At 35.1% G+C, this 20,829-nt stretch overlaps 1 protein-coding gene across 27 annotated transcripts in view; it reads right to left on the minus strand.

The window, feature by feature from the left end:
* Nucleotides 1-1,036: 1,036 nt before the first annotated feature.
* The window catches only part of Cep170 (centrosomal protein 170), an 84,601-nt gene continuing 64,808 nt past the window's right edge, over nt 1,037-20,829 (minus strand). For 12 of the 27 annotated variants that reach the window (XM_075989227.1, XM_075989233.1, XM_075989253.1 and 9 more), the window contains 6 exons: nt 14,548-14,725; nt 12,066-12,236; nt 9,690-9,778; nt 4,877-4,970; nt 4,238-4,289; nt 1,037-3,352 (listed from right to left, as the gene is read on the minus strand). In XM_075989227.1, the coding sequence (XP_075845342.1) occupies nt 3,063-3,352; nt 4,238-4,289; nt 4,877-4,970; nt 9,690-9,778; nt 12,066-12,236; nt 14,548-14,725 (874 nt within the window). In that variant the 3' untranslated portion in view covers nt 1,037-3,062. The remainder of the gene's footprint in view (nt 3,353-4,237; nt 4,290-4,876; nt 4,971-9,689; nt 9,779-12,065; nt 12,237-14,547; nt 14,726-20,829) is intronic. The other 15 variants (XM_075989229.1, XM_075989236.1, XM_075989254.1 and 12 more) reach the window with 2 other exon arrangements.

Below are 20,829 nucleotides of genomic sequence, written 5' to 3' on the forward strand. Positions count from 1 at the left end.
TAGTATGTTAAGATAGCAACTAGAGAATGGATCAGATCTGTCTGGGCAAAACTAAATCTGATGGGTTAAGAGACTTCAATGAGAAGAATCCGCAGTGTTTTTGAAGGAGTGTACTTCATAGTCCCTACAAAAGCCTTGGGTAAGAATGATGCCCTCTCATTTTGTAAATCAGAGTTGGAGGACCACATCCACACAGATAGGGCCAGGTCTCAAAACATTAAATCCAAGAGTTACTCCTATCAGAGATGTAGCAAGCAAGCTCACAGACATGAAGGAGGCTAAATGGTATAAAATCTGGAAAGGATATGCCTACCTAGGAAAAGCAAGTCCAAGGACACACAGGAAGCCAAATGGCACAGAAGAATGGAATCCACCCAGGAGACAATGAGTGATTTAAAGAGAAGTACACATCCATGAAAGTAAAACACCTTGCTGTGGTATCAAAGGAGGAAAACTTTATAAAGATATAGGTGGAAATTGAGGATGGGAGGGCTACGGGCGAGCAGTGAAGGCAAAGAACAAGCATACAGAGGGATGAAATGCCCAAGATAGCCCAGAGTCTTCTAGGAGGAGTCAGTGGAAATTCTATTGGGTACAAAGACACATAAACAGGATTAGAATATGGAAAGCCCCACAGTCAAGCTGTGAAATTGGTGATGTTGATTAGTAAAAGGGTGACATTCAAGACTCAAGCTCTATTGAGAATGAAGAAAAAAAGTTTAATTGATAGTTCTCAATGATGTTGAAGGTATTGAAACCTCTCCTTTGTTCCCCCAATACACTGCTATCACAAAGCTTTTGGATGACCCAAGGTTCACTGCAATTAACAGGCATGTGTGTGTTACACTGGAGTATTAAACTACTGTATACATTTATTGTAATTCTCTAAGAATATTTTCTTTGGATGATCATATATATTCATTGACACTGGAAGTCTCCTTCACTAGAGCACTAGAAAATGCCCTGTAAACAGCTGTTTGGTAAACTGATGAACGTACATCTATCAGATGGTAGAAGATATGAATTCTATAATGCATAAAGTTCCAGAAACACTTTATTTAAAAATGGAGTTGTAAATGCATAACAAAATAACGTAATAAATGTAACAAAAATAAATAAGGAGAATGTATTCATACAAAATAAAAACATAGTAAAAGGCCAAATGTTTATAATTGAACAAAACTGTGTAAACAAACAATAATGTAAGTATATATTTTAATACTTTCTTAGACTCCTTATCGTGTACTTCCATGTGGACAGACTCAGTACCAAACATTAACTAAAGAAGGGAACAATGGTGATTATTCTGCGTAACTTTTTCTTCAAATGGACCAACCCTGTTTCTGTTTTGTTTTTCTTCACTCCCCTTACAACCTCTGAAATCCCTTTGAAGCCTTACTTCATGAGAATTGTGAATTTAGCTTTATAAAGAGGACAATTCCATTTTTAAAAAGAAAAATATGAGATCCATTATACAGCAGACTTTTGCTTTTACATCTTTACAAAAAGATTTTGCATTTTTATTAACTGATCCAACAGCACAGGATTTCTTAAATCCTGAAAAATCTTGAAGTATACAGTTAATCTCCCCTTAAAACAAACATAGCATAGGTTATTGCTAATATATCAAAGATCATATCATAAAAGTTGCAGTTTATTCTTTATAGACTAATGGGGCCATTAAAGCAAATCCAGGCCTATTAATATTTAAAACAATTAAGATTCACCCAAATTATAGCATTCTGGGAACACAAAAATAATTCCTTTATTTAAAAACTTATCGAAATGTGAATTTACCAGAAAGAAAACAAAACCGTAACAAAAACAAAGTTTAAAGAAGGTATTTTTCACAGGCTTTTTTTATAGTAGCTATTAGCCCAAAGCCTTAGTCGTCATCACTGTCTTGCAGGGTCCTTACAAATGTGTAAGACAGACACAGGGTTAACTATGGACCTACAGGGAAACACAGAAGCAATTCAATGACTGGGAGTGGAACTATCAACTACTCTCACAATTACTGGTTCTCAATGTCTCCTAATGAAGAAAAATTAACCTCATAATCATTTCAGAGGGATCCCCCTCCCCAACTGTCACATAAAAACTTGGTAACACAGGATAAATATACATGTTCTTAATTTAAAAAATATACTCCACCTAAACTATCTGTGAAGTTTAACCTTTCTAGCTGTCATTTCATCTAAAATGAGAGACAAAAATCTTATTTCCTTAAAGTAGAAAGAAAGAAAGGAAGTAAAAAAGGAAGGGAGAGAGCAAAGGAAAAAAAAAGAAAAAAGTGCCAAATGGATCTTTTTGAAAAGTGGAATAAAACACTGTGGGGTTAAAACAAATATAGTATTGTCAACTTCCTATGTACAGAAAGACAAGTCAGTCCTTAATGATATATAGGTATGTCCATCTATCACTCCCAGTAAATCTTAGTGCAAACATAATAATTAATTTCCGTAAACCCCAAGACAAGTTACTTAGCAACAGTTATATAAATCACACTATGCTGGAAACTCTTAGGACCCAGGATGACTGCTGTGGAGGGTCTGCTTTACTCTACAGAGCATGGTGTCACTGTGTCCAGTGACAGTGAGTAATAATATAAACCCTACTATTAAGAAGCAAATTGAATGGTTTAACAATCTGTACAGCTGACGAGAAGTTCATCTCAGGGAGTAGCTTGGCACAAGGAGACACGGGGGCTCAGAAACCTTGGATATTTCAGTTTGTTTGTAGGTCACAGAATGGCTTAAAACAAACAAACACAAAGATCTCTGAAGGGAAAGGATGCAACGATATGGTTCAATCTGAAAATCACGAAACCACAAAAGGCAAAGCTGACACAAGCTGCCTTTTGCTAAGTGTGCTTCAAGTGGTTGTGTGAGTGGTCTGAAAAGACTGGCATGACACATTAGAGGTAAAAATAAATAAATAAATCAAGAAGACAAAGATAAGATTGTTGCTGACCAAGCTCTCTTGTTTTGTATGTCAACACCATGCTGCTTCCAATACCCCTAGTCACTCCACAGGTAGCATCTCTACCAGGCAAGAGAACATCACTCTTGTACTGTAACGTCTTCCTCCTCCCCATCAGGGTTGAACCTATTGAAATGGATACTGAAATCAGCCTCAGATTCAGCGTTCTCAAACTCAGTTGAGGCTGCAGCTGCTGCAGGGTGCAGAGCCCTAGTGTCTGGGCCGCAAAGTGCTGGTGTCTGACCAGGGCTGCTGTGGTTATTAACCGGACTCGATTTCTGTTTTGGTGGAGATGGCAGGATAGCATTGGGAAATCCCATGTTGTTAAGAGCCTCCAAAGTTCCATCTGGGTCAATCATGGCATTGATCACTGAAGGCAATAAAAAAAAAAAAAGGAAAAGAGAGATGTAATTCTGCTTTTAGTAAGATGAGGATATGAGCATTGCTTTATCATTAAGACAGAATTTAGTTAGTCCTTTACTACTGTACTTAACCTGATTTAATAATCCTGTGGTTAACCTATATTGTAGATTATACAGACCTGAATGTGCTTCCTAGGCCCCTAGGGTCCCTATAGATACTTCAGGAAATTAAACAGACCAGCACTTGGAAGGGTAAAAGCCAAAAGCCTTTGGGAACTTACTTGTACCATCATTGAAGGGTACTGAAAATACTGATTATGTTTTTAACACCCAGATTTTGTCAAATATAAATACCAAAATATGTTCATGATCTCACTTTATGCCAAGTGTGGTGGCACCAGAAGGGAGGCGGACCAAGAGTTCCAGGCCATCCCCAGCTACATAGGGAGATCTAGAGATCAATTTGCATTAAAAGCGAAAGAGAAATTTTTTTAAAAAAATCTAATTTTATAATATTTTAGTTTTTATATTGGGAACTATCCATATATTCACTTTATGTGGCTAGGACAGAAGGTAGCGCCTCACATGTGCAAGACAGGCACTCTAGGACTCAGGAGCATCTCCGGTCCTTTACATAGAGCTGTAAAACTTTCCTTTTAGGAATAATTTGGATATATTCAGCTCTATGCTTTTATACGTACTGGTTGGTAGTAGTCAAATACTGTCTCAATAATTAAAAAAAATATATAAGAAGTACATTTTCAGAAGTAGAATACACTAAGCTGGTCTCAAAATCAATTCTCCTGCCTCTGCCTCCCATATCCTTGGATTAGACATCCACCCTATACTACTAAATCCAGAAGCATAGTTACTTAATTTAGTAGTAAATTTACCTTGCAATTGTTTTTCAACTCTTTTCAGCTCTTGTAAAATAGAAGAAATCTCCTGCAGGGAAAGCAATACTCCAAATTAGCTTACTAAGAAAGACATTCTCGTACTACAAGTCATGCATTTCTACAGTACTGCGTTAGTAGCCATATCAAAGATACCCAGCAAACAATATCCAAGTTAGATTCTTTAATAATGAAATTGAGTAATTTTTTTCAATAAGACGTTCAAGGCAATTTATCTTATCTGGTCGACTTTGTAATATCTTAATGTGCCTGTGAGTTTTCTTTGGAAAAATATATAAGGTGAAACATCAACATAGAACAACCTGATAAATCCATGCTTTAAAACAGACAAATACTGTATTAAATAAATGGAAACAATATGTCAACTTAAAATTTAAAGCTACTTCTTTCTAATGTATAATTATCATGTAAACAGGATGTACCAGTGAGAACTACAGAAGGTCCTCCATGCTCTCTACAACCTTCAAACAGCTGATGTTTTAAACACTATTTGGCTGAAATTTACTCAATCTATGCATTCATAGTCTTTGAATATGTGAATAAATATTCAAAACCATTTCTTTCCCTACAAAGGAAGCCATACTACTGAAATATCTTAATTTTGAAAACCTATCATACCATGCTTGACGTCTTCACAATAGGGACTTCACCTTCAGCTCTTAACTTGCTCTCGATGTCATCCCAGTTCCGATCCTTGTCTTTAAATAATATCCTACAGGTCAAAACACACAAGCATTTTAACCTTTCACGGTCTTGGTGATAATACAAACAACAAGATATCATTTCAAAACTACATAAAGAAAAATTAAAACAATTAATTGAATTCAGAATTAATAATTAGTTAAAACTATCAATTCATGCCTGTGAAAAACTATTAAAAACATAACTAACTGGATACTAATATATGCCTAAAACTAATATTTGTCTTATTTTTAACTGAAAATTGAATGAAAGTGTTAGTATTATTTGTAACTAATGATATACCCACCACTTAAGAAAGATTTAACTTTACTGTGATAGAAATGTAAAAAAAAAGTAAAACAAAATTAACAAAATATGCTTACAGGTATGTAATTGTTGGTTAAAATCTCTTTACAGAAGAACCATCAACCTTGTTGATGGATCAAAGAATGAACATCTTAAAAAATGGAAAAGTACTTACTATACTGCTATTCAAACTCTTAATTCATGCTAGTGTATTCGCACAAAACTTAGGAGTTAAGTCAGTGTGAAGTTTTATACATTTCTAACAAAAAGAATAAAATAACTGTTTTGTATGAGAAACTCAAACTTCTTAATTTTTAAAGTACTACAATTTTTTTTGTCAACCAATACATTAAAATCTCAGATACAAATCAGCACTTTTAGAAATATTTAAACACCTTTCTGTTTAAGTTCTCCAATAAATCTGGTCTAGAAATATACTTTAAATCCTGTACATTAACAGTCTTTTTATTTAAAGATTTATTTTACCAATGAGCCATCCCTCCAGCCAAGCTGGCTTTGTGGGAGCCTAGCCAGTATGGATGTTCACCTTCCTAGATATGGACTGAGGGGGGAGGACCTTGGACTTTCCACAGGGCAGGGAACCCTGACTGCTCTTTGGACTGGAGAGGGAGGGGGAGAAGAGTGGGAGGAGGGGGAGAAGAGTGGGAAGAGGGGGAGGGAAATGGGAGGCTGGGAGGAGGCGGAAACTTGTTTTTTTTTCCTTTTCTCAATAAAAAAAAAAAAGATTTATTTTATTATTATGTATACAGTGTTCTGCCTGCATGTATGCCTGAATGACAGAAGAGGGCACCAGATCTCAGTATAGGTGGTTGTGAGGTACCACATAGTTGCTGGGAATTGAACTCAGGACCTATGGAACAGCAGCCAGTGCTCTTAACCACTGAGCCATCTCTCCAACCCTCACTTTAACATTAATGGTATTTCTTCAAATGTTATCTGAAAGCACACATTAATCAAAATCAAGATCTGATCATCTGTGATTTTTCATAATCAGGTTAAAAAGGGTGGAGAGTCTGCAGAAGAAAATTCTTCTGAGCTAAGAAATTTTTCAAATAGAAAGGACTAAATCTCAATGCCAGGCACCTAAGAGCTTCATTTAATGATGGTAACACCAAGGAATAAAAAATGTACTGTTCCTTTTTAAGTAGTCTTTTTAGCAACAAGATTTACAGAAAGTAAGAAAATAATGAGGGCTCCACAGGCTGTCAGACCTAAAGTGGGCTGGACAAAGTAGTGTGTGCTTAGTAGTGAGGTGATAAAAATTTAGGGACTTTCCCCATAAAATAATTAATGAGTGCAACCCACATGGCTTCTAAAACTCCTAAAAGTTTCCTTGATGGTGAGAAAAACATAGGGCAGCAGTTCCTTAAGGCTCCTGATTCACTGAAAACAATGTCCTATTGGAAGAATAAGACCTTATTTTTAAAAACATAAGATGTCAAACTTATCACTTCAGCTTTAGGAAACTAACTCTAATTAATATGTGGATGTTAAGGAAGCAGAAAACCACATCAGCACGTTATTTTAGACAAAGCTTACTGGTCAAAACTTTTTCATTTAAAATGGTCATTTAACAATGGCCATCAGATTATAATTAAATTCAAAACAGTAGTTGGGCTAAGCTCCACTATGAAAACACAATAAAATTTAAAGCTTATTTCATTCAAAATTAGTAAAATAAAAAATCTTTCCAATGAAGTTACTGGCATTGGGAGAAAAAATGTCTTACTAAATAAGTCCTTGATACAAGTAGTCTGGGCCACCTGAGGAGTTTATCACTCTGAGGGCCAATTGTCACAGAGCTAGGGGACTGTAAGGTTGCAAGAATGCTGGATAGCAGGAACATTCAAACAATTTAAGTATACATATGCTTAGATTTTCACTGGGCATCTTGAGTCTGCTTCTAAGCTGTGGTCATTCCCCAAACCACCATGGCAATCCCCTAGAGTGTACCTCTCTGTAGGCACAAACTGACCTGAAGATATCACAGGTGGATGGGGTGACCTGTGAGGAGAGCTCTTGCTCATGAAAGAAAATGGGATCAACAAACAGGTCTGATATGATCATAGCAAAATAAACCTCATGTAAGACAGGCTCAGAATGATAACTACATCATTACCAAGTATGAGTAAAATACAAACGGAAGATTAATAGATAAGATCAGACGTATGCAGTGTTTTATAAGTAACATTCAATTAATTTCTCTAAAATCAACAACAAACCTTAACTTTTAAAATTCAATTCATTTTTAATTTATTTCACCGAAATTAGTACCATTTATAATTTTAATCACCTTTATCCAATTAGTAATTTCAATAATAAAAAGGGGCAGACTTAGTTTAGAGGGACCAGCAACTGCGAACAGTGAAGCACAGTTACCACTCAAGAAAGCAATGAAATGAAGACAAGTCTTCTGAGTGCGCAGAAGTTAAGCCCAGGCTGACTCACTAAGCAACAAGCTGGCATATGTGTCTTTGCTCTGGTGAAGTCTAATATATCTGTGTTCTCCATAACTAGTGAATACGGAATTATTATTCTGTTGTAAATTAAGTTTATTTAAATATCAGGAGTGTATGAGAATTAACAAAGAAATTTTCTTTAAAAAACAATGCATACTATATGAAAGTAGCCATTAAAATAATTTTCAAAACCCTGTTTATAGTTACTCATTAAGAAAAGTCAAATATTCAATCCCTTAAGGCACTATGCCTCTTATTCTGATCAAACACTAAGGATCTATCAATATGTTTAACTGATACTTTTGAAAAACTAAGATATTAGGCTAAAAATAAAGGCTCAAGATGCAAAGAGCAAGTAATCATGTTTCCATCTGTTTGAGACTTTTGAGAGCTGAACTTAAAGGGGAAAATATATATACATGTGATATTTTATAAATAATATAAATATATCTTGAATATTTGTATTTTTAAATCATGCTCATATATTGTTAAAAACTACTAAAAATAAAGAGGAAAACGGACAGTGCAGATCACACATTTCATTTCATTTATTTATTTAATTCATTTATTTCATCTCGGCCACAGTCCTGGGTCCCCCCTCCCTAATCCCCTCTTCTGTCTCCATTGAGGAAAGGACAGGTCTCCCATGAGTATCAATAAAACATGGCATATCAAGTTGCAGTAAGACTAATAAGAACTACACTACTTATTTTATTGAGGATTCTTTTACTACATTTATTTGTCTGTTTACTTATTTAAGTTCAGAGCTAGATCAAATTTAAAGCCTCACAAATGGCAGGCAAGCACCCTACCATTCAACCACATAGGCTCTGGACTCTTATCACCAGCTCCAGTTACTTTTTTTTTTCTTTTCTGAGACAAGGTTTTTCTATCCAGGCTGTCCTGGAACTAGTTCTGTAGACCAGGCTGGCCTCAAACTCACAGAAATCCATTTGCCTCTGCCTCCTGAGTGCTGGGATTAAATGTGTGTGCTGCCACTGACCAACTCAGTTACTATTTTTTTTTTTTAAATTAAGAATGTGGACCTAGACAGTGAAGTACTGAGCTGAGCTCCCAAAATCCAGTAGAAGAGAGATAATATGAGCAAAGGGATCAAGACTATGATGGGGACACCCACTGAAACAGTTTATCTGAGCTAATGGGGGCTCACTGACTCCGGACTGACAGCAGGAAAACAGCATAGGATCAAACTAGCCTCTGAATGTGGGACACAGTGGTATGGTCGAAGCAGTCTGTGGGGCCACTGGCAGTGGGACGAGGATTTATCCCTACTGCTTGAACTGGCTTTTTGGAGCCCATTCTCTTTGAAGGAATACCTTGCTCAGCCTGGAAATATAGGGGGGACAGCCTTGATTCTGCTCAAAATGATGTGCTAGACTTTGCTGACTCCCCATGGGAAGCCTCATCCTGAGGAGTGGACAGGGATGGGGTAGGTTTCTGGAAGGTGGAGAGAGTGGGAGGAGGGGACGGAGTGGGAACTGGGATTGGTATATAGAATGAGAAAAGATTGTTTTTTAAAAAATAAAGAATGTAAACCTCGAGCTGAGCAGTGTACATAGACTGAATCATTAAGGTTGCCACACCACACATTTCCTGAGTCTTAAGAGCTGACTGCCCCTTTCCCCTGCAGAAGACACTTGAGTCCAGTCTGAGCAAGAGAAACCTCAAGAGTCTGTCAATTTAAAAATATTTACTAATATTTTGTAAAGAAGGAAAATGGCTTTGGTTACTAAATACTCAAAAAGTGTTAATTCTCAATTATAAATGGGTTCATGACCAGGGACACTGGTTTAGCCGAGACTACTCCTTACAGCTGAAAAGTAACTGGCAGCAAAAGCAGTAAGAATCCACAATGGTGATGTCACTAGCTCCTCACAGCTGTGGCAACAGCTGGAACAGAAAATGGAACAGGAAACAAAGCCGTGATCAGAGAAACAAAGTACCTAATTTTCCCAGCTGTTTTATCAATAGATTGTCTTATCTTCCTAGAGAACTGAAAGACAGATGAGAGCAGCAGATTATCTCCCATGACCTGAAACAGAAAAAACGCATATTAATATGTATTTACTGAATAACTTAAGAACACTAGCTGCAACTGATTATACTAATACTATTTATGGCAATTTTAATTTAAAAGAAATGATGTAATCAAAGTAATTAAATTGATAAAACAGAAGAAACACTAACAGTTGCTTTGTTAATTAAATAACTTGTCAAAGTTCTCTATTATTTTGGTCATCCCATTTCAAAAATAACCTGTTTTATCCTCTTTAATCACTAACACGATCTTGCCTCTCATATTTACAATTCACATTATTATCATAAAAGGAAAAATGTAAGCAACGTACTATATTATTTACTTATTCTTCAGAGATTATTGAGGGAGAAAAATTTTAAAGAATTTACTCAAAGTAGTAAATTTTCATGATGGGGGTTGATATTGCTGCAGTTGTGAACCAGGGGTAAAAGTAGAGGTCAGCAAATTTATATCAATGCCACAGAGAGATTTTAGGTTCCGAGGGTCACGTGATCTCTGGTACAACTTAGTTCTCCTGCTGCATAGAAGACCGCCACAGACAGCATGAGGCCAAGGAGCACAGAGCATTAAGTTAGGTGGCAAGTTGAGTGAGGCCTAAATCACAAAAGACAAAGCTAGTGTACAAGAGTAGAAGGAGGACTCAATTTGATTCTAGATGTGGCTTCCAAAATAGCCCTATACTGCAGATTCTCTAAATGGAACTCAGAAAGATAAAGCATGACTTTGGATAACAAAATGCTTTAGAAAAACAACAGAACATGGCATAACAATGTAACACAGGGGGTGCTACTAAATACTGTGTAAGAAAGCAGGCAAAGAAATCACTCTAGGTTTTGTGATGCAGCACTGTGAGAACTGTGAAGTAGTTCATGAGTGGGACAGGAATAGGAAGTGCTCAGGACACAGATCTGGACGCACCGAGGACAGCAGGCTGAGTGAGGAAATATGGAAAGCCACAAGAAGACAAGGAAAGGTGAGGAGGAATTATGTGATTAGTGCGCCTCGAGGAAACAGATGAAATACAAGAGGAAAATTATGTAAGAAGAAAGGGTACAGCATTCTATGGAATACCACATAGAACAAGGTTTCTCTTTTCTACTCCATAAAGTATAGGACAGAGTTACAGTGTATTAAACTTCTCATATCAGCCTTGAGATGACTTCATTGAAAACATAAACTTCTCCCTCAAAATTTCACTACATTTAGAGGAATTTGTCATCTCATACCTGAGGGTACACAATGAATATGGGTAAAATCAGGAGAACAGGTTCTTTTGTTTATATTAAAGACAAATTATCCACGATCAGGGTACACAGAAAAATTAAGTTGTAAAAGTCTCTCAGGGATTGGCATTGCAACTCTGTAGCTTTCTCATTCAGCAAATCTTCGGTTCAGTATTATTAAAACATTCAGTACTGATCACAGTGGAACACATCTACAAAACAGTATTTGTGAGGTAGAGGCAAGAGGAAAGGAGCTGAGCTGAAACTAACCATAACTATTTGGTACTTGAGGCCAGTCTGGGCTACATGAGACCGTTTCCAGAACCTGTAAGTTTGTTTTTTCGAGACAGGGTTTCTGTGTAGCCCTGGCTGTCCTGAAACTTACTATGTAGTAGTCTACACAGTTCAAGGTTGGCCTTAAACTCAGAATTCTGCCTGACTCTACATCCCAAGCATTTGGATTAAAGGTGTGTACCACCACACCTGGCAACCCCAAACATTCAAAGGTTTATGTATGTACACCACATGCAAGCTTGGTGCCCAATGAGATCAGAATATGTAAGAGCCCCTGGAACTGGACATGGTTATGAGTCACTATGTGGGTGCTAGGAAACAAGCTTGGGTCCTGTACAATACAGTAAGAGCTCTTAACTGTGGAGCCATCTTTCTAGTCTCATATTTATTTATTTAATTTTATTTTGGTTTTTTGAGACAGGGTTTCTCTGTAGCTCTGGCTGTCCTGGAACTAGCTCTTGTAGACCAGGCTGGCCTCGAACTCACAGAGATCTGCCTGCCTCTGCCTCCCAAGTGCTGGGATTAAAGGTGTGAGCCACCACCACCCGGCTCAATTTATTTTAAGATTTAATAATTTTTATAAATAGTGGCTCTTAGGTTAACTTAGAATTAATCTCAACTCTTATAAACATTATTAGTTTAGCTTGGACAACTCATCCTCTTTAGTAACGTATTAATGAACTTGATACCCCTAACGTAACTGAGACCTAATGGCAAGTAGGGATGTCTCTTCACTATATGTTAAAAGTTGGCAGTTTACTTACTTCATCTCTACTCCAGGTTCTCCGTCTTGTAATTGTTAAGTGATCAGGAGGCTCTGCTGGTTGAGATCTTGAATCACCAGATCGACCATTGTTTCCTTCTGGTGTTTTAGAATGAACTAATGGAGGTATCTTTCGGAAGTTGAGGCTTTCATCAAAAACACGGTCAACCAACTAGTAGGACAAAAGCAAACCCTTATGAGAAAAGAGCAGTAGCAAGTGTAGAAATACTGGCATTATACTTTTTCATATTAGAGAGAAGTTACTTATTTTCATGAGTAACAGAAACATGGTATCTTCAATAAACCAATTACTTTTTAAATAAGCACACCAAACAGGTTTCTTCCCTGAAGTAGACGTTCATCTATACTGATCTTATTTTCAGAATGGAAAACATTGAACTATGCTAAATTCAACCTTTTCATGATTAATATGTTCTCCAAACAAAGAACAGATGCTAGAAGAAAGCACCTTGAGCCACATGTCAGTGGACAATGAGTTCACTCTACTCACATTGCCTTACGAGAATAAAACAATGTTTCTTTTTCTTAGTTTTCTATTTTTTTTCCTCCCCAAATCCAGGTGCCAAATTTCTTCACAAGATACATATATGGCAAATTCCAATTAATTTTATAAAAGGAAACAAAAATTAATTCACGTAAGTATTTAGGCCATAGGCAAACGTTCAACAGTGATAGAGAACATACATCTTCCTACAGTAAAAATGGTCCTACCACCTACAGTGCAGACTATGGACATGCAACACCAAGTAACGGGTTTACCGACGAGAACAACTACTGTAACGTTCTGAAATAAAAAAGGGGGAATGGAGATATATCCCATGAAATATCTCAGTAATTCCACAGGGTCTAAGTGAATGAATAACCATGTTAGATAAAACTGAGTTAGAAAGCTGAGAAAATAATATTATTTAAATGTACCAGAGACATGTGTATGTCTTGCCACCATGAAGATCCTCTTGTTTTTTTTTTTTTAAACCAACAAAGATGATTTTATATACATTTACAATTGATCAGTGTGGTAACAAAACTCTACACAGATTCATGAAATATCATTTATTAAATTAGAAAACATACAAACAAAAAATAAATAAAAAGTGACCACTAAGGAGCTTTATAAGAAAAAATGTGACAAAAAGCAACTGAAGTAAAGATTATCAGCGCAGTTTACCAGAAGAAAATGTCCAAAAGGCTAGGCATTTTTGGTTACTATTTAGAACATTTAATAAGATAAAGAAGTGGAGTTATCGGTATGTGGGGCTGGCAGCATTGTTGTATAAAGAAGCAGATAGCAAATGTTCTTGGCTTTGCAACCGTATCAGTCTGTCTGAGAACTCAGTTTTGCACTGCAACACAGAAACAGCCATAGACAACAGTTAGGCAAGCGAGAATGGCTATACTGTAATAAAACTTAATTTATGGGTTCTGAAATGTGAATTTAAAATAATTTTCATGTTACCAATTACTATTCTTTTCATATTTTCAACCAATTAAAAATAAAAAATCTATTTCTAGTTTTTAGTCCATATAAAGACAAATTCATTCCTTTAAAGGTTAACCTTTGACTTATACTTTGGGTCAAAATAGTCAACTAAACATTAAAAATATTTTTTAATGCTGTGTGTTTATTAGAGATATATGGACCTCTTTCTTCTCACTATTCTCTAAATAGTACATACTATAGTATGTAAATAATCCAAAGATGAGCGTAAAGAGGAAGGATGCTTATAGCCTACATGTAAACGCTGTACCATTTTATATAAAAGACTGGGATACCCAAGCTTTGAGCCTTGAAATGAATCTCCATAGATACAGAGGGAAAAGAGACTGTATCATCAACTTAAGTTAAAGGTTCTTTATGAAACAATGTTATACAAGTGGGGTCTCCTGGAGCTGTACTTACTGTGAGGCCATGGTTTGGGGTGACCAACAGTCTACAAATTCTTATATTCCAGAGTTTGTAAGAATATCTGGAGTATATATGTGTATGTGAGAGAAACAGTGTTTTGATATTATATATTTCAGTTTTTAAAACCAATACTGTGTATATTTGTCAGCAGCATTACTGTTTTTAAAAGCTAAACAATCTTTTCTTTCTTTGCTATTAACTAGCAATGGTCATTTCTTTTAATTGGAGTATTTTCATGCCAAACTTCATTGAAACCTTTTATAGACATTTGTTGAACTTCAGTTTGCTTTCCAAATTTACATTTACATTTACATTCACATTTCAAGTAATGTTATAAATCAGGAATCAACAGATGAAGTGCTTAAAGCTAAATAATTTTTCATTTTATGTTAATAGTAGACCAAATATTAGCCTTTTAGTCTTTAGTAAATTGTTACAAAAAATAAATTTGTTAAAGTTAGAAAATGAAGAGCTGCATGCAGACAGGGAGGGTGGACATAATTAAAATAAACTAAGCAAAAAGCTAAAAGCAAAAGAAATTAAGAAAAGAAAGAACCTTATGCATTTCTCCATGAAGATCTCCTACCTCTTCTCTAGTGTCTATGGCAGAGCCAGGGGTGGTGGCAGCAGTGCTTACTGTGGTACTAGGGGCAGTGCCTGAGGAAGTCACTGAATCTATTTCTCCTGCTACATCGTTGATCTCCCGAGCAATGAGAGCAAGATCTTGGCTGATCCTGGAAATAATTTTAAAAAAGAAATTTAATTTCCTTTAAATAATAGCTTTAGTGACAATCAGCTTTGGCAGTCATGTAACTTGTATATCTAATTACAGATTTATATGCCCAAATTAAGATTCGTTGGAAATGTTCTTTACTATTTTGACACACGCACATACACACACACACACACACACACACATACACACACACACCTTTAGCTTCAAATACTACCATTAATGAATGCAGTTCCAAATAATCTATCTTGAAAATGCATTTTGAATACCTAAAATATATAGTTAATGTTAGTGATTGGCATTAACATGATACAGAAATCTTAAATTTGGAAATGACAGAATTCAGGAAGTATCTAAACATGAATAACAAGAAACAAGGACATTATTTTCACTAACCTAACCGATGCAACAGACTACAGTAGAGTTGACAAGGCTAGGGATTTTTGTCACCAACAGAAATCACACTGTTGTCATTTATAGATATCTCAAAACATCATTTATATGATTACTTTTTCAAATTTATACAGCCATTAAAACCCCGAACTAATGACATTTACAAATGTGTTAATAAAGAACCATCAGTCACTATATTGTTGAATATTTTGATAACTGTATTTCTACTAAACTGATAATTATTAAAATTCTTTGTATGAAATTGGAATCATGCAATTGGAAATGCTAAGACAGCTTCCTAAGCTTCACCTAAGAGGACTATGGCCCTGAGAAGCAAGAGCTCTGAAGCACTGTTTTACACTATGATAGCATGTTCTACTCTGTATCATGTTATCTGAGGACCATAATATTCTTCTGAAGTAGGATTTAGGTAAATCTGTTCATAAACACATTACTAGAAAAGTTTGGTGACTTGCTTATGACTGTGCAACTTGGAAGGACCAGATCTTAGTTCATCACTCAAGTCTATGAAGCTCTGTGTTCACTCACATGGGCTCAGGAAAGTGATGTTTGTCTGTTGAGACACAGTACTTGGCTAGTCTGAAGACTGAAATAGTCAGCATTCATTCTGCCTCTGCCTCCTGAGTACAGGGATGACATGTATTCACAACATCTGGCTCACAGCTCGCCAGGCAAGCACTCCCCCAGTTACCCCTCCAGCTCAGTTGTCAATAGCAGTGACAATTAAAAGTGGAAAGAGTTATCTCTTAGCATTTAAAGAAATTCTAGGAACAAGAGATATAACAGAAGTCTGTCACTGATATTTCACACATCTTAAAAAAATTTAATTCTTAGAATTTTTCCACATTATGTATTTGTTGGATATAAAACTCAATTTGGTTTATTCCAGAGAAGGTTCTAGAATGACAGAATATACTTAAAAACACACATGAAAGCTTAAATAACTTTCAAAGTACAAAGAAACATTTTAAAAAGTTATACAAAATATGGGTTTAATTTTTTCCTTAAAAAAGTTCTTTTAGATTTATATGTCTGGATATTTGCCTGTATGCCTATGTACATGTACACACATGTATAAGTATATACACATGTGTATGCACAGACCATATACATTCTGATGCCCAGGGAGGTTAGAGGAGGGCCTTGATGGAAGGTTGTGAGCCACCATGTGGGTGTAAGAAACCAAATCTGGGTCCTCTGGGAAAACAACAATCACTTTTAACCTCTGAGCCATTTCATTATCCCCAAAATGTGGGTTTAAAAGATAGTCAAGGAGCACAGTAATTGTGTAAAAATTTAACCAACTTTAAAAAGAAGCAGTGTTGAAGTTTATGGGCTGACAGATATATAAGATGATATTTTCGTATCACCATATATAGACATATAGATATATTCCTTGTAAGAAACTGCAGCTTTGCTTTTTTTATGCCAATGCAAAAAAAGTAGGAAAAACACCAAGTATGTATTGATCACTTGTTATTTGCTAGATACCACGCCTTGCTCTTCTGGAGCTTAGAATAATGGAACTTAAGAAACTCACAAATGTCTTCTAAGTGAGGTATTTAGCATCTTATTTTACAGATGATAGAAACGAAGCTTAGAGTCAATGTGAGCTTTGTAGGCTAAGGACACAGGAATAAGAATACCACTAGACCTTTGCATTACAGCACACTAATATGCAATTTTTCAAACTTAACTGAGAATAAGCTGGTGTTATGTTATGTAAGATAGATTTACTATCCTTAAACTGAAATTACTGAATCTAAAATGCTTCAAAACACAATGCTTTTAAGCATCAACATAACAGCAAAAATAGATAATTGTATATCTGATCTTATGTCATAAGTTTCAGCCAAACTTAGGTATATTAAAAAAAATACTTGTTCAAAATTATCTTCAGGCTATGTGTATAAAGTATATATGAAATAAATTGTGTCAAGAACTGTGTTCCCTTCCCAAGATACCTCACCATTTTTATGAAGTAAAAACTCTAAACCCAAACCACAAACACTTCTAGTTTCAAGTACTCTGGACAAGATGACCAATCTGTGTTATAAATTCTTTCCTGAAATAAATGAGCTAGGCTAAGAAGCAGAGTAATAAAGGTTTGATAAGCATCAGTTTACGTTTTTAAGAAAATATTTTGCTTTGCAGATACTCATACAATGAAACATGACAATCATTTAAAATGGTAATAAAAGGGAAATAAGTTATTCTCATGTATTAGATGGAAAATACTTTGGAAAAGTAAGAGATTCTCACGTATGTACACCATGTAATATGCAAGCAACAACAGGAGCAACCTCTTTTATTTGCTGGCATCTTCTGTACATGCCTGCTATATCTTGGAAAGGTAATTCCTGTCTTAAAGTTGCTTCACAGCCTATTACTAGAAATTTAAGTAACTGGTCAGGTGTGGCGGCACATATCTTTAATATAAACACTTGAGAAGGGAAAGCAAGAAAATCAGGAACTCGAGGTCATCCTCAGCTTATGCTTGAGGCCAGCCTGGACTACAGGCGACCTTGTCGCACACACAAAGACACAAACAAGCCCTCAGCATTTACTACAAGAATCATAAGAAAATTTGAGAGGAAAATAAAAGTGGTAGAAAAGTGTTATGGAAATATTCCAAACAGAAGTGAGGCACCTGCTCAGTCTAGATAATGTTTCTCAGTTGCATCTATTGGATTACAGTCACGTGTTTGTTAACATATAGTGCTGTGTTCTGCTTTTAAACTCTCAGCCTAAAATCCCTGCTCCTCCTCTCATTCTCCATCCCTTTCAAGTCTGCTACAAGAAATCCCAAAGCAGTAAAAACATTTTATTTGGGGCTGTATAAAATAATATTTCCTTAGCAAGTATCAAAAATTTAAAGTTGCCAATTTTAAAAACATAATATACAATTCCACATGTTATTCCATTTTCTTTATTACAAAACTTTAAGAGAAAAAGTCCCAAAGATCAAAAGTATAAACCAAGTATAAAGACCAAGAATACCACTAGTACTTCTATACCAAGTGACAAAAGCTGCCCTTACATTTCATGTATTTTGTAGAAGGAATTATCTGTTAAAAAGTATAGCAAACTGAAAAATATACTTTGGGTCAGAAAGTTTATGATTTTTATGCTTGTGCTTAGTGTTGAACCTTCTTTATTTGATACATTAGAGGTTTATTTTCTTTTGAGTGTATCTTGTAAAATACATTATTACAGACTTACAGGTTATACTGGAAGCTTAAGAAAATAATTCAAGAATTATTTTTAGTGTTAAGAAACACAGACAACTTATAAAGTATTTTTATTATGAGAATAATATAAAATCATAAAATTATTTGAGTTTTGACTAAAGATATAAACCTTCTTTGCTTGGGATTCTTGGTTATAATAGTCTAGCAAAATATTTTGTAAACCATTAAAAACAATGTTGGCCTTAAACTCCAACTATAAGTGGATTCTCATAATGTTTATGGAATAAGGAGAAAACTGATGTCCTGATGAAAATCAACTACTACTATTTTCTGTTGTAACATTTTTTTAGTAACCTACTATCAATGTCAAACACTAATCCTAGACTGATATTATGCCCACCAAAGATTTGTACAGATTTTACCCTAAAAAAAGATATGAATCCAGGTGTGATTCTATAGTCCATTTCTGGACCATCTGGTTACTCTTCGGCTCTATTATTTAGGTGACCACCTAGAGCCACAAGTATTCAGTCCTTTCACAATCTCTTGTGATACCATTTAGTACCATGGTTTTTAATTATTTTGTGAATGACTTCTACAATTATGACCCTAACCCCAACTGGTGTCTCATGCCTCAGCACTAAAATATGACTATGTTATCCTCATGGAAACACTTAAAATCTTGAATTAATATACAGAACACATATAAAGAACTCAACTATATAAATATGATGCAAAATATTATTCTAGAGGTGTATATAAGAAGAACATGATATCTATAAATCATAGAACTGAGATAAAATATTATATTGGCTTTATTTTTACATGTTTTAATGTAATATCTATAATGAACTATTTTCTCTTAATACACTGTTTACTAGAATTCTCAAAGTGTAATTAAATGATACATTGCATATGTAATAATGAATTTAAAATACAATACTACTGCTAGGTTCCTTGTGATCCAAATGTTAAAAGTACTTGGTCATTTGCAAAGGTAAAACTATACCTTTGTTTACCTTAGTATTTATAAAGCCACCAAAATCTATCAAATTCCTGCTGGAAGGAAACTTATATTGTACTTAGGCACATGGGTCAGGAATATCTGGAAGTAAATCTTCCTTTACAAACTGAAAGACCAACTGTGCTATATTTTCTTATACATTTTCTATTCTGTATTAACCTTATTTTTATTTAAATACAGGCAAAGAATGATGAACTAAACAGGTCTACATTTAAAAGAAACGAATCTATAAGAGCATAAGCCATCTTTGCAATAAAGTTTAAAATTACATTTCTCAATGTAATTACAAGAATCTCAAGTATTCTTCAATGCTTAGTGAGTTTTCTTTAGGTGACAGCAATATTCCATAAAAAGGCAATTATTTCTCTTATTTAGTTTGATTTAAAGCCTTTGAAAATAATTTCTCCCATTACTCTAACTTATCTTTAGTAGAACACTATAAACATCAATTCCCACCCCTGATAGTTTTGTTCATCCTTCCTCTTCTATTTTTCCTGGGAAAAAAACAGTTTTCCAGCTTTTATTCTTCTAAAAATTAAAAATCCCAAAGACTAGATATTATTATCACAGTTCTACTGACAAATAGAATCCTCTTGTAGTATATATAGAGACAACAGCAATACCAAAACTCGTAACAAATAAAACCCAGAGACAGCAATGTTGTTTGGAGCCACTGTCTTTCTTCTTCCATGCTCACTCTTCTCTATTTGGACTCATGAAAGGTATGACCGCCCAAAGTAAAAGGATTTTAGTCTTTCTAATTGATAACAGAGAGACAGACATGTTCTAATTTGTTTGGCACCACCTGACCTTGCACACCCAGGGGGACAATGGCAAAAGCAAAGCTGGCAGCTATGATCAGAACAGAGAGCATGCCAGGATTCTTTGACTACAGCATATGTGGGCTCACAATTCACAGATTTCTTTTCTCTAATTAAAACAACTACCTTAAAAACTTTAGTATGTATTCTCATTAAAAACCTGATCACAAAAGTCAACCAAGAAAATAACATCAAATTGTGGTAAAAGTTGCTGCTGCCCTGAAAGCATTATAGACTATTGTACACACACTGTTTGATAATATTGCCAAGTATAAAATTTAATGTCTTAATGAAAAGGCAAAAATAATTGGCATATAACATAGTAAAAAAATGTTTAGGCAACACAAGCATACTACAGTAAAATTTAAAAATCTTAGATTTAAAGAAATGAAATGCTTTACTGCTGTGTTACTAATTATACATATAACGTGTTTCACTTTCTGTACATATTTAAATGTTATAATAAGCAGTCATTTAGTATTCAAAATAATCATGTTTTGACTAAAGGGCTGTACTAACTGCATTTTATGACTTTATAAAAATGTAAACAAAGCAGGGCAAGGTTGCGCATACCTGTAACCCCAGTATTTGTGGCCTACAAGGATCCCAAATTCAGGGCCAACTCAGCTTAGCTTTTATAGCAAAACTGTCTCAA

This window comes from Microtus pennsylvanicus, chromosome 10, assembly GCF_037038515.1.
Source record: "Microtus pennsylvanicus isolate mMicPen1 chromosome 10, mMicPen1.hap1, whole genome shotgun sequence".
Lineage (NCBI taxonomy): Eukaryota > Metazoa > Chordata > Mammalia > Rodentia > Cricetidae > Microtus > Microtus pennsylvanicus.